Source organism: Haemaphysalis longicornis, unplaced genomic scaffold (assembly GCF_048455015.1).
Source record: "Haemaphysalis longicornis isolate Haplotype H1 unplaced genomic scaffold, Haemaphysalis longicornis Haplotype H1 scaffold_1, whole genome shotgun sequence".
Lineage (NCBI taxonomy): Eukaryota > Metazoa > Arthropoda > Arachnida > Ixodida > Ixodidae > Haemaphysalis > Haemaphysalis longicornis.
The window spans coordinates 446,632,254-446,646,619 of record NW_027526203.1 but is presented as its reverse complement, the minus strand read 5'-3'; the positions used below and the strand labels follow the sequence as shown (position 1 = coordinate 446,646,619).

The 14,366-nt window shown below is 45.5% G+C and overlaps 1 protein-coding gene across 1 annotated transcript in view; it reads right to left on the bottom strand.

Moving 5' to 3' along the window:
• The window catches only part of Nsd (Nuclear receptor binding SET domain protein), a 35,218-nt gene that overhangs the window by 12,259 nt on the left and 8,593 nt on the right, over positions 1-14,366 (bottom strand). Inside the window, exon 3 of the mRNA XM_077687613.1 lies at positions 10,190-11,323. Within this exon, the coding sequence (XP_077543739.1) occupies positions 10,190-11,323 (1,134 nt within the window). The remainder of the gene's footprint in view (positions 1-10,189; positions 11,324-14,366) is intronic.

Genomic DNA, 14,366 nt, shown 5'->3' with positions numbered 1-14,366 from the left:
GCAAAAATGTGTGCAACTTCTCGTATTGTGAAATAGTTCATTTTATAGAGCTAATACAGTGCATTTATGATCGTGGTGAGCATTGATCCAGGATACAGGCGACACGAATTAGCTCGGTGAGGCAAAATAGTATACAAGAGCGACAGCGCTTCAAGGGGGACTCACCTGTTAATATTCCTATAGGACTTACGTCATGACCCACGGGCTTAAAAACCATCTGGCACCTATACAGAAAGTTTTTCAGATACACAAAAACGCTCCAAACGGCCTAGTTTGCTTATTTAGGAAATACGTCACTTCTGTACTGAAATAAAGAAATAAAACTTTCGCTTGCTCGACAGCTAGCATCTTGTAAAAACTACATCAACCAAAACATGTTTGTTGACTTTTTATTTCAGTAAAAAAATGACATGTTTCTAAAATAAGCAAACTAGGCCGTTAGGGACATTTTAATTTATCTTGAAACTGTTTTTACCGGCACACGATGCTTTTTCAGCCTGTGGGTCATAAATTTGCAAGTCCGATAGGAATGTGCTCAGGTGAGTCCCCCTCAAGGAATCCAGAGGAAGATCATAAAATTGAACCCTGACAATATTGTTCTCTTTTGTTGATAGCTTCGCACGTATCTAGAGTACATTCCAGCTGTGCTGCCTTTGTAGGAAAGGGGCACTGTATTATCACTATTTTCAATATGATGCAAGGCATTTTTACTTGCAACCAAAGCATATTTAGCCACCAACATCTTTGGAGAGTGTTACAAAAATTGAAACTGATTTTTTTAAATATGGGGCTTAACTTAGGAGTGCCGTTTTTTTCTTCGACTATACACATTAAATTGGGCGCACACTGTTTGTTGCGTTGCCAATGCAGACATTTAAAATGTCATTTTTTCTGTTCCGTTCTGTTATTGCATCCATGGAGAGATCATTTGCCTTTCACACAAAACATCCACAATTTACACAAATCTTAGGGAAGTCTCTATCACTACAGTGCGTCGTGGAGAGCCGGGCGGATAGGGCTCCTCTCTCGCAATGTACGCCCTGCCGGAGCAAAATGATGAAGTACGTGTAAAGGCCTAGATCTGGGGTGAATTTGAGAATATTCAAAGATGTGTTTTTTTTTTTATATATTAGTGTCTGAACTTTGTTTTTTCTTCAAACTTGTGCGCCCGTTACATCTTAACAGTATTTTGCACAATTATAATATTCAGTGTGCTTGTTTATAAATAAAAAAAGCACATATCAGTTAATTTAAAGTTCTACTTCAGTACTTTAAAATTTTCAATTTCGAAGTTCAAAAAAAAAAAAAAAAAATTGAGCTCTGAGCTAAGTTTGACGAGTTCTTGCAAAAAATTTATCCTATTGTCAGCAACAAAACTTTTTTAGAGAAATTTACACCAGGCATAAATTGAGCATAAAATTTACTAATTGCCCTCCATGCATATCGTCGTAGATGTCGCTAAAGGCACATGGGCAGGCAGTGGCGAAGGTCCACCTTGTCGCATTCCAAAATGTTTTGACAAGAAGTTAGAAAATTTTTTTTCCAGAAAAATATTAGTGAATCGGAGTATTAGAAGACTCAGGGCACTACATATAACAATTTCAAGCAAATTGAAAAGGTCGACCAGCCACATTTTGTTCGATTTTATCTGAAATTACCCTCTCGCCCCAGAAAAGCCTTCTGAAGCTGCTCAATGCATCGCATCTATAGTTGGTCACCACCGCTACATTCTGCCTTGTTGCGAAGCAGGCGCGTAATCTTTGTTGTTTCTGTCACTGCAAGCACTTCTCGAGGCTCCTCTTCATCCTCATAATCAGCTGCATCGTCCACAGATCTCTCAACTATTCCGGGAACGGGAACATCGGCCTTGTACAGTGCAAATTTGCCGTTCATGACCGCATTCGGCGAGCAGTGGGAGCTAAGCGTTAGGACGGAGACCTTATCAAGTGCCTGTAGCGGACTTTGCCTTGTGTCCTCTATGTCAACATTTCGAGATATCCGTGGTCCCCCGAAAAAAACGTTTCGATATAAAAGGGGGGCAAATACATGGCGCCTATGGGAGGTAAATGCACGGCGAAAAAAATGTTTCGACTTTACCAATATTTCGAGATATCCGAGTTTGAGTTAACGAGGGATTACTGTATATACTCGATTACGGTGAGATAGCTTTTCTTGATATTGGATAAGAGGAATACGAGTGCATCATGACGTACTTGCGTTGAAGCATGATGTATATCTTTGTAAATTTTCCACATTTTTTCGATGTACAACGCGTTCATTGTCAGCAGGCGGGAAGGACTGGCCTCTCTTATAAATTGCTTGTTTCCTCAATGAAAATCTGTCGTTAATCTGACCAAGGGGCGCACGAGAACCTGATGCAGGATTTGGCTCTCAAGTTCATAGACCTACGCCCCTGGATACACATGGATACCAGTTCTTTTGAGGAGCTGTTTGCATGAGTGAGAATCCCAACAGAGCCTCTTTGCATGAACCATTACGATTAAATCGCTTTCTTGCGGTATATACGATGAATGTAAGCACTTTTCTCACCTCGTGCACACCTTTCAAACGAGTACGAGTGTACAATAGTTAACACTGTGCTTGCTCTAACTGGCAAAATGCAAATGTCGCGGTTTCACATTACAGGAACTTCTCACTACTGTTCACCTCGCTGCTTCGTTAGAGCTTGCCTTGCTGCCACAGCAGCCGCCGCATTCTCACCGAGCATCTTGCGAGCACAAGGACGGTTCATGTCGAGCTACTCGCAAATGCTTAGCAAGACCCCAAGCTCCTACCTCGCCAGCACAGGAAGTATACACTGTTCATTACATGAGAGTGCTTCCTGAATACTTCCCAGCCCGGACTAATTCTACACCCAATTTCTTTCTCGTAGTTAATATCAGTGTTAGATAACTATATTGATCTGTCGCTCCTAGTGTTTCAATATTAAGGCTGATAGGATGCCTCACTGCTTGGCTGTTCGACATTAATTTTGAACTCTATTTTTTTCTTCAACACATCTAACTAACATTGAGCTTTCTGACTGCAGTTCTTGAAACATTCTTTCCAGATTTTTTTCTGCACTCGCTAAATAACACAATGTTGTCCGGGAACCTCAACCTGCTTATACATTGAAAGCTTTAAATAATCTGTTTTTGAAGGTGTGCCCAGAGGGAGAATGAAGCCTGTTCCAAATGTGCTTTCAAGTAAACAACAATGACACTTGTAGCCTTTATGCAATGAGAAACAAGAAATGACAACCCAATCGCTATCATGCGACTCTGTCATTGCTCTGCCATGCTTCTATGCACAGGTTGCCATTTGCTGTTGGCAGACTCGTCCTGCCTGCCTGAATTAAATCAGCTTCATGCATATGCCAGACTCATCACCCTTGCCTGGGAAACAGACCTGGCGTGTGTACCAGCCACATCGGAAACATTTGTGCTTTTGTAAAACCAACGTTACTTGCGAAGACTGGCACTGCTCCACAAATATTTGTCTCCAAAGTGTACAGTCAGGAAATTGCAGCTGTGAGCTTGCCCTACAGCAGCGGTGACAATGGGAAGCAGGACGGAGCGACCCGGGGCTGCTTTTGAAATGAGCCGCAAGGGGAATTTCAGTGACGCCCCCCCACAGGCAGCGCTCGTGGCCTATCGGCCCAAAGCTTTGCAACTGTTGCGCCACCTTGTGGTGCATCTCCCCGGTGTACACAGGGTGAGTGCAGCATGGCTATAGGGTGCTGGGCTCTCTTTCTTCTTTTTGCCTTTCCAAGTTGTAAAAAACTTGTCATGGTAACCTCTGTAAGTAAATAGTACATTGAAGGCACGTCAAAAAACAACTTCTACCTGGCAGAGTGCTCGAGCACCAACAAAAGCTATCCAAGGATGCGGTTCTGCACGCTTCCAGGCCACACTTACGGCCGTCGGCGAGGACAGCAGCATATCCCCACTGTCATTAACAACCACGTCAGGCACCAGTGCATTGCATTGTCACCTCGTTTACACATGACAATGCTACAGGGCAGGTTGTTTTCACCCTGCAACATGCACAGTATCTGTCCAGCCATCGTGACTACCACCTCGTTCCAAATCAGGGTTCGTACGGACTTCCAAAGCAAAAATTCAAGGGTTTCCCAGGACTTTCAAGGACCAGAAAGCAATTTTCAAGGTCCTAATCTAACGTTTTATCTGGGATTATTTATAACTTTTTCAACACAATGCAAAATTTTATTGCCCAATGCCTAAGCATATTAGTGCAAATTTAGATCGGTGCTAACGGGTTCGTGAATGCTCCCTCAGCTTTATTTTTTATTTCATAGTCAGTATTTAGAGGTTTACCTTTTTTCTTAGTGTTTTGCTGAGGCTGTTTGATTTCAAAACTTAGTTCATGTTGCCTGGATCTCCTGCTTTGTCAGCAAGAGTATCAGCTGAAATTAAATGAGCAAGTGTTGCTGCAAGGCAGGATGAACTATGTACACGTCCACCATTTGCACGTAAAGGCAAATGCAGATGGAGCGTATAAGGCACAGCAAACATGCAATGAGCGGCCCTCCACAGACTAGATGGAACATGCAAGATAAAGAACAGAAGCCGGCTTTCATTGGAATGTATGTGACATGGATTCTATTGAGGAGTGCTGCTCCCAATGTTGCCTCATAATACTGCGAATCCACCAAAGTCGTAATTTCACGTAATACACTGAAACTTGATTGTTACAATGTTTCTTTACATTTTTAACACCTAAAATCCACGACAAACACTTCAAATTTTTGTGAAAAGACAGGGCCATTGGTTCTCTCCAGAAAAATCAAGGGTTTTCAAGGACCATTTAAAAATTCCAGGACTTTCCAGGCCTTGAAATTAACACTTCTAAATTCAAGGGTTTTCAAGGTTTTCAAGGACCTGTGCGAACCCTGCAAATGTACACGTCGTAGAAAAGCCTCGGTGATGTGATCACACAACACCTGACAACCACCCATGCTTTTTATGTGAATATAAGCCATGCAAAAATTTTAGGTGCAGTGCAAGGCTCTTCAATGCTAAAGGGGCCATGAAGACAAAATATAATTTGGTTCACTAGAAAGAATCCGTCCAGATGACAATATAATACCAATTTTATCACAAACTAGGAACAAATAATGGCAACTTTTCCGTGAAGTCACAGAATCTTGTTTGTACGATTGGCAGTCATGGGCACGTTACCGAAAAAAAGTAACAGTGTTACAGTTACAGTTATGTAGTTTCTCAAAGTAACTAGTTACAGTTACAGTTACTGTAAAAAGGTAACGTCGTTACTTTTCCGTTGCTGTATGAAACTAAGTATTAGATTACTGCATGAAACTAAGTATTAGATAAGAAGATCTAGCTGATTTAATAGAAACGTATGAAGGCATGTGGGCCCAGGCAATTGTTGCAATTCCTTTGTGTCGACAGACATGGCTGCCAAACGTTTAGGAAAAGGACGAACACGGAGGCCGAACTGATAGTATAAGGAGCTTGAGGACAAAACAGACGAAACAATCATTCAATGTCAACTAAATTTATTTTCGCCTACAGTGCTGTCGCTTGACCGCCTTGCATAGTGAGAGAGAAGCGGAAAAAGGGCTGGGGGTGGTGGATCGGCGGAAGGCCCTTTGGAGGAAAGGGGAAATGAATCTCGGAGTACTTCGGTTGTCGAGGTGTTTCTGAAGGATACTAAAAAAGAGCTGCGTTAACATTTTATTTCGTACTTGTTGCCGGAGACGGAGACCAATTTGAGCTATTGCCGAAGCGGCGTTTTTCCGTCAGCCCTCGGAGTCGTTCTCCCGCCTCAACCCCCAGCCCTCCTTCCCCGGAATGAGACAAGGTTATTTTCAAAGGGAATAGAAACTAAACTGGATGCTTTACTGTTTTTTTCCTGCGCCCCCCTGTGCTCACAAAGGCGAATTTTGTTGCCTCGACCCGGAAACACTTCTCACAATCCCAGCCTTCCACAGCAACCACGTCCCCTATCCCAGAGCCCGATCCCTTCGTTTTCTTTGAGGCGTAGGCCGAACGAAGCTCGCCCAAGTATTCTTTGCGCCCAACATTCAGAAACAGATGTAGCTATAGTATTCGTTTCTGCCCCAGCTCTGGAAATGAAGTCGCGAGGCTTTCCAAGAATATTTCCTCGTGCAGCGGCAGCGTAGTCAGGCGTCTGCTGGCCAAGATGCTGGCTGGCGGGTTGTGGTCGTCACATGTGTGAAGGGGCGTGGAATTTATTACTTCCTCGGCCTCTTTCAAGCACTGTTGACAGCTCGATGAAACCTCTAGACCAGCCAACCAACCACGTGGTCCCAAACACGGCCAGGGGTCTCAAAAGAGCACAATGGTCGCAAGTAACTGTGACTTGTGAATCGAACACTCTACAGTGCACACAGGGCTGGACGAGCATCGTGACGCCGAGAGACTCCCCGCGGCGTTTTATGACCCCACAAAACGGAGCTGCACGTCACTAACGAGAAGGCAGCGCATTGATTGGAGTTTTCCAGGCTTCTGCGAAAGTGCAAAGGTTTCACTTCGTTGTTGCGGTGTTTAGGGATGTTTGCTGTCCTGTTCGCCTTTATGTCAAACACTTTTACTGCGTTCCAGATGTGGCAAAAATGGCGCCGCCGTACATCGTACTCTTGATTTCTGGTGTCAACATGCGTACACGTGCACTTGGGTACGTGTCGCAGCGTTATTTATGGCCTGGGTGAGAACGATATCGCGCTGCTGAGGAAAGTGCTGCAGCTCACACTTAGAAATTTCGAGCCCTTAGCTGACCGCGTGGAACGTCACGCGCACGCCTAAACATTTCTAGTCCAGCTGTTTTTTACTCATGGGAAGGGAGTGAGCTGCCATACATGAAGTAGGTGAAGGTTCTGCACCAGAAAGTCCGCAAAAGTGGAAAGCACAAACTGTACATCGGCCGTTAACGAGTGTAGCTGTTGGATAATTTTTTATAGAAAGGAAGTAACTGTAACGGTATTTCTTGTTACAGTTACTCCATAAAAAAAGTAACAGTGTTACAGTTACAAGTTCCTCTAACTTAAAAGTAATAGTTGCAGTAACAAGTTACTGAAAAAAGTAACTAGTTACCGGTAACGCATTACTAGTAACTAGTTACTGCCCAAGACTGACGATTGGCAGCCGCTGACCTAAACTGCACGCTTGCTATGGAGACTAGTTCCGTTTGGTCGCATCACTTGAACACTAACGTGCAGTTAGCACACTAAACATTGTTTCTAGCGTTGACCCATATGACATCACTCCTGCCCACAACACGCCACTGTAGCATGAAAGGTGAAAGTTTCTCACTTCTGGTGTCTTTTCGGTCAACATCTTTTGTGGCAAAAGAGGTACTGAAGCAAACTTCTTTCAAATTAAAAAAAGTTGCATTTTGTCTTCATGGCCCCTTTAAATATGCGCCCACTGACACCTCCGAGCAAAACGCAAGGAAGGTTACTGAAACCATGCAATAATAAGGGGTTAGTAAATCAGAACAAAACAGAAGACCTTGCATGGGTTATATAAAATCTAGTGCAGCCTCACAAGCATTAATACAGTTCACCCTAAATTAAGCCAAGTATGACTCGCCAGAGGCGACCACAGACAAAATGCACTGCTGTTTGGCATAGACACTTAACTATTGTTGCATACAAATGCAAAACGAAATCATAGAATCAGCACTTTCGCAATGACCCACAAAAGCTGCATGTTTACTTTTTTCTCGGCTAGAACAAACTAGAACGAACAGTACAGTTTAGGCAGCACACAAACGACAAAAGGCGTTCTTCAATAGTGGTTTCTGCTAAGGCCTCCTGATTTTAGCTTCTGCTAGTTTCTGCAGGCTCTTTATGCCACACAAGACGTTTCCAAGAGGCTCTCAGCCATGGACGTGGCTTTCACGATCAGCTTGCCGGCATGCTGACTGATAATCAATTGTTGTGCCCCAGATGAGTAGACAATACTGTAAATGTGACTAAATCATGGCATACTATATGCTAGTTCTAAACCTTCTAGGACTTTTGTGTCTATCCTTCCTCAGTGCCCCTATTGTTTGTGATAATTTTAGTTTCATTGAATAAATATGTTCATTCCAGGATAAATATTCGTTAAAAACAACTCCTAAAAATATAACAGTGCTGGTAGATTGCATTATAGTTCGGCAGAAGCAAAGTTGAAAGTCATCTGTCTGGGTGTATTTCGAGCTCTGAACGCTATGTACTTCATTTTATTTATATTGCCACAAAGCATGCCTTCTTTTGTTTAAGTTTGTTACTAAGGCATGGCTGCGCTGGACTACCTTATCTAGTGTTCCATGCGTAGCGTGCGTATTCTTTCATATGCCACATCGGCAAGCTTGATAAGGAAAGGGTGAAGCTTTCTGATCCCTTCTGTGGATTGCTTGTCTCACCGGCAGTGTTCTTGACCTAATCCGATATTTCCGGAAATGAGGCCATAACAGATAAATGCGTGGAAAGCAAACGCTGTGGCATTCGATTTGTTGGCGCCCATCTATGCATGTCACTTTGTTGATTGCTTCTTTGCCGCTCCTGTATTCTCTAAGTTTGTTGTGCAGCACAAGTCCACTCCAATGAACGTTCCTTCTTACAAGAACCCTGCTTCCTTCTTCACTGCATGACAATATTTAACTACAAAACATTTACAAAAAGCTAGTCAGAGAGCTCCCATAGCAAATATTTGCATCTACTTCTAATTTCATTAGGTTCCTTCCTCCTGTCACATCTTTCCTTACCTTGCCAGTACTGCAAAAGGCTGTAACAGCACAACAAGCAGGTGGATTACAAACAAAAATCTCAGTTAACTGTGAAACAGGTAGGCAGCCATAGTCACAGGCTATTATCACTACTAGGCAATTGCTCCTGTTTTGTTTCATGCATTTCACTTGCTTTGTTGTGGCACTACATTTTAAATTTGAAATATAGTCCCTCTTCTCACAAACACTTCAGAACACTGGTGGCACCTCGCAGGAAGTGCATCTAGAAAGTAATTTGTTTGTACTACTTAAATCTGTGTAAGCAGAAATGTTGGCGATGAATGGCGCATATGAGTGCACAACAAAGAATGTGTACCTACGATTTAGATATTCCAGGTGGCTTGTACATTAGCTGACATGAGTTCCTAACGCCTTTCCCCTCTTGAGCAAAAACTGTCCTGATAAACACGGTGTGATGATAACCTTTTGCCAATGTGTGATAAGGATAATTTTTAACCAGACAGTGTCTGCAATATTGAGAACACTCAATAAACCAAGTACAGCCCCGTTGCGTGTGCAGTAGGATGTGCAGTGCACAAGAAGGTATGCTGCTTGCTTTTAGTTCGAATGTCGCTTCTCTGCACGCATACACACACGCAGAAGGGAGAGGAGGAGGAGGAGGAGGAGGAGGAGGAGGAGGAGGAGGAGGAGGAGGAGGAGAATGTTTCCCAGCCCGTTTCTTATTTGATCCTGTAGAAACAGTGCATGCACAGGATGAAGAAGTGGCAACAGAAAGAAACCCTGTAGTACATTTCAAACCAACCAGCCCAACTTTTCACTCAGTTGATGTATCTTATTTGATGGGATCCTTTGATTTTGGCCCAAAATGACTTGTCTCCTGATGTAGAAAAGTTCTCACAAGAAATCTGTGATCTATATGCAAAGTCGATGATGTGCCTGCAGCACTGGACTGAATCTTACAACAATGGCCTAGAGACGTTCACATGCTGCGCGCTGGTGATGGTCCCCTTCCCAAGTTCCAATAACTGAATGTAGTTTCCACTGGGCGGCATAAAAGGCCCTCAAAACGGAGGGCTTCAAACTGAGACCAGGAGTTGGCTCCCTTGTAAGAGAAACCCGGTGTCATGTACATGGGTAGTTGCACTGATCAGAAAATGCGCGAAATAGGCAACCTCTATTTTACAGCAGCAGAATGCCTCAGCCATTATTCCGCCGTAGTGCAGTTCTCTGTCTCACAGTTGCAGAGAGCATAGGACAGGCTCTGATGGTGCGCACTGTTTGCAGTGTATGTGTCTACTACACATCTGAGAGAGACCCACGACGTGGCCACTCAGGTTGCACCATCAAAATCCACATTATAAAGGTGTCTTTTGGTCTGTCTAGATATTCCCCCAGTAAGCTAGGGCCAAGTTTAGCCCCTTTATACAACATAAAGCAGAAGGCCACTCACCTGGCTCAATGTCTTTAATGGCGAAGATTCCGATGCGGGTGTCTCCGTTGACAGTCCACTTCCGTGACTCGCAGTTGGGCTCACACGAATGGTTTATGAAGCGTGACAGGTTTCCCCGTGGTCCCGCATCGATGACACGGTCTTTCTCCAAGGTGATGAAGTAGAAGTTGCGGCTGTTCTCCTGCTCGAGCTGGGCCAGGCGGCGGGCACACTCCCTCTCGTCAATGATTTCGCCCACGTACTCCATGATGAAGTCCCCAGCCGCCAGCGCCTGGTCAGCCTGGAGGCCCCAGCCACGGCGGGGCGCATGCACCACGGACGTCTGGGCGTACTGCCGCTTCTGGAAGCGCTGGTTCTCGCACCGCTCCCGGGCGGGGCACAGGTCCCGGTGGCACTCGTACATGAGCATGCGGTTCAGGCAGTTGGCGCGGCAGGGGTCGTCCACGCTGCACGCGCACACCGACACCGAGTGCAGGTCCAGGGCGGGCATGCTCACCTGGCCCACGGGCTTGCAGGAGCGGATCATGCGGAAGGGCGTCGGCTTCTCGCTGCACTCGCGGGCCCGCCGCTGTGCATCCCAGGCCAGGGTGGCCTCGTCCAGGGCCGCTTTGAACAGGGTGGCCAGGCTCTTGCTGCTGGCCGCCAGGCTTCCCCGGTCCCCCTCAGCGAAGAGGAACACCCGTTTGCGATTGGTCCAGTAGTAGTCGTGCGAGCCGTAGAAGCGCACCACAAAGTCGCCCACGGGCCGGTGCTTCAGGGCCAGGATGTTGTCCGGCACCTCGGCTGGGTCGCACACCAGGGCGGGCCACCAGCGGTAGCAGCCCAGCTTGACCCACACGATGTCCGCCTGCTTGGGATGCTTCCAGCTCAGGCAATCGGCGCACAGAAAGGGCCCCTCCGGGTCCGCCTCCAGGCCCAGGCAGGAGGCGTGCATGGCCGACGGGCAGCCGTCGCAGCACAGCAGCTTGCCCAGCTTGGTGCACATCATGCACCAGCTGACGTTGACGGCCGTCCCCACCACCGGCGGCCCGTGGCGGGGGCACACCACGGCTCGGTTGCTCACGGGGCTGCTGCCAGCCGGCAGGCACGGCGAGTGGAACGCCGCAGGGCACTGGGTGCAGCGCAGCAGCCGACCTGCGAGAGGCCCGCTGCTGCTGCAGTCCCTCCCCACGTTTGGCCACCCGGCGGCCACACCTTGGCCTCTCGGCCCAGTTCTACGGATCGCTGATGGGGTGCACAGACGAAGGCAATGAGCAGCTGCTCATTTTGGTGCACATGACCGGCACAGTATGGAAGACTTCATGCCAATGAATTTGAAGGCATAGGTGCGAAAAATTTCCGAAAACTTTTAAAAACTCAGGCGGGTGTTTAAGAAGCACGAGATGTCTGATTTTCTTATTTTACTTTGAAAACAGTTTAGTGTGATGAACGACCCGCAATACTTGCTATTGACTACTCGGAATGTATTTTAAGGTAAAGTCTATTGCCCCAGCAATCTCCTCCCGCAAGAGTTATGAAAATCCGTTCACTATCACCGAAACTACGCGTGATGAGAAATTGCGCGTAATTGTTCCCTCTCAACTCGACCGCGGACAATGCGACAAAAGCTGCGCACTCTCTCCTGGAGAGGAGGGTGGCTCGCAGCGACTTCTCCAACAGCCTTCGATATATCACAGGCCGGGGAGTTTTCCCCTTTCTCCGAAACGTTGAGGGGTCTATTTCCAGTTAGGTACCACAAAAAAGCAGGCATGGCTGCTTGCTCGCAAGTGCGTGCTCAGGCTGGTAGGGCGTTTTCGAAGCAATGAACGTTTGTTGTCATGTGATCTGGCTGGAAGGGGAGTATTGAGTTTGTCACTCAAACTCCATGCGCACTCAAAACACAAAAATAAACGTCAAAACTGGGCGTACAGGCTCAGGCATAGAAGAGATTCATACACAGCGGCGTCGACGGCGGATCGTCACAGGCGAGAAATAAGCCGTGAAGCTCACCAGCGATAGCCAATAGGCAGCCACGGCCTTAATGACGTCATTTAGGCCATGCAAGGGGTGCAAATGAGGAAAATTGAAGGGAGCACGATTGGCTTTTCCGTGTCTTTTACAGCGATTTGCGCACTCACCGCTTCATGTGCACGTGTAATATTTGGCTCAGGTATTCCTGGCAGTGTAATCTAAACGTCGCGCAGGTTTACTTGCACTTCTCAAATAGTGTTGCAGGGTCCCTTTAAATGTGACATTATAAGGTTGTCACCCAATGTGCAAGAAGTACCTCACATTGTTTACAGGACCAAAACTACTCATGTCAGTTTCACTTACAAACAGCATTTATTTTAAAACGCTGTAAATAGACAGTGAACAGTTCCCCCTTCTCTGCAGGTCCTTTTTAGATGTACTGGGGTTTGCCAGTAGAATAATAGCATGAAAGAGAGAATGAATGGACAAGGAGCAGCACAAAACAAAACCCCCGACGAGGAATTGTGTAAAGCAAAATTGTGTAAATTTTAATCAAGCGATGCATTGGCAACTAGGGGCATGAATTATTTTCACTTTATAACAACAAAAATCTACCTAAAAAACAACGCAGACAAAACAGGATGCAGTTAAACTGGCCGTGCCATTGGTGCGGCTGTTTCAGCTACATGTGCTACACAGACAGGCAAACTCTTTCTGACAAATCGCTATTGAAGCCTGACTCATGCATGCGCTGCCTAGTTTCTCAATGTGGAAGGCTCGTATAATTTCCCCATTACAGAGCCTCCAGCCAAAACACCCGTGCCAACAAACGCGGGAGCAAAGTATCGCACAGAGATTGCTCGTGTGCCTGGGGCCTCTTGTTTACATAGCGTCCGCTTTGCCCCACATAACTCTTTCCACGGGTAAGACTCAACAGAGAAACTGTACCATACATGGTAGTGTGTACTCGGAGTACTGTGGACCATGCTTCATGACATCCATCAGTTGTGTTGCCCTCTATTCTGCTTGCAGTAGGTAAAGTACGATTTTTGCTAAAACGTCTCAGCTGTTCTTGTTGCATGCCCATATCCTTGCTGTTGTGAAGTTTGCTGTGGTGCAATATGGCTCACGAACCCAGTTTACAACTGATAGTTTGTCTCACTGACTGCACCACCAGACAGTTACATCAGTAAAATGAATTTATAGCAAGCCAAAGTAATAGAAAATGCAGTATACAAACGCTACATTATATTTCAAGGCCAGTCAAAGGATAGAAGCTCTAAAAATGCGTCACTGAAGAGCTTAACACACAAACCTCGCAAAAATGAACCTTTCGAGAAGACTGCTCAGAAACACTTTCCCAACATCTGGAAGCTGTGTGCATTTTACTGATGGTAAAAATATATATCCTTTGTATAGAAACAAGTTTCTAAGCAGCTCAAAAAACTGGGCCAGTGTTCAAAGACAGTTTTTTAGCATCTGGCAGCTGTGCACAAAGTGCAAGTACACTAACTGAAACCAAGGTGGGTGCTAATTCGTGCAGTGAGATGAGCATCTATCTGCTTGTTCTTAAAACGCCGAGCAGCCAGGGTAGCAAAGACCCAGAGACGGACATTTCCGAATAACAGCTCTCCAACATTCCACATTCCCTTTTCACATGGGCAAACAATGTTTGCAATGCAATCACACAAGTCCTTTATGAATGGCTTTCCCAAAACCAGCACTGCAACAAAAAAAGGTTTAAACAAAACTTTCACAAGAAATGGCAAAAAAATTCAGTGAAATTAAGCTATAGGCAGCATGCCAACTGGTACAATACATATTCATAAAGATTTGCCAGATTGAAACCAATGCTCTTTGTAAAAAAACAGTATGTAAATATATGTTTTTTGCTCTTCTGTTACCGCAGTTAGCCCCTTGCAATAAAGCACTCCCAAGAACATACCAACCCTAAATTTTTCTGTTGCATGACCTCCAGGCGCCAGGCATGCTGAAATCGAGTATTGGATTTGGAAAATTAAAAACCCATTTCAATGACCCCTCCTCCCCCCCCCCTCAAACACACACACACACCCTTCTGCTTTTCATGTGTGCTCCATCTAGCCAAGGGGTGGCATTTTCAGGCTCGCTGAACAGTTGTAAGCACAAATACGTTGTTGACAGGCATTACTAAATACTAATACAAAAGTGCAACTTTTAACACCAACACGATTTTTGAAGGAATTGG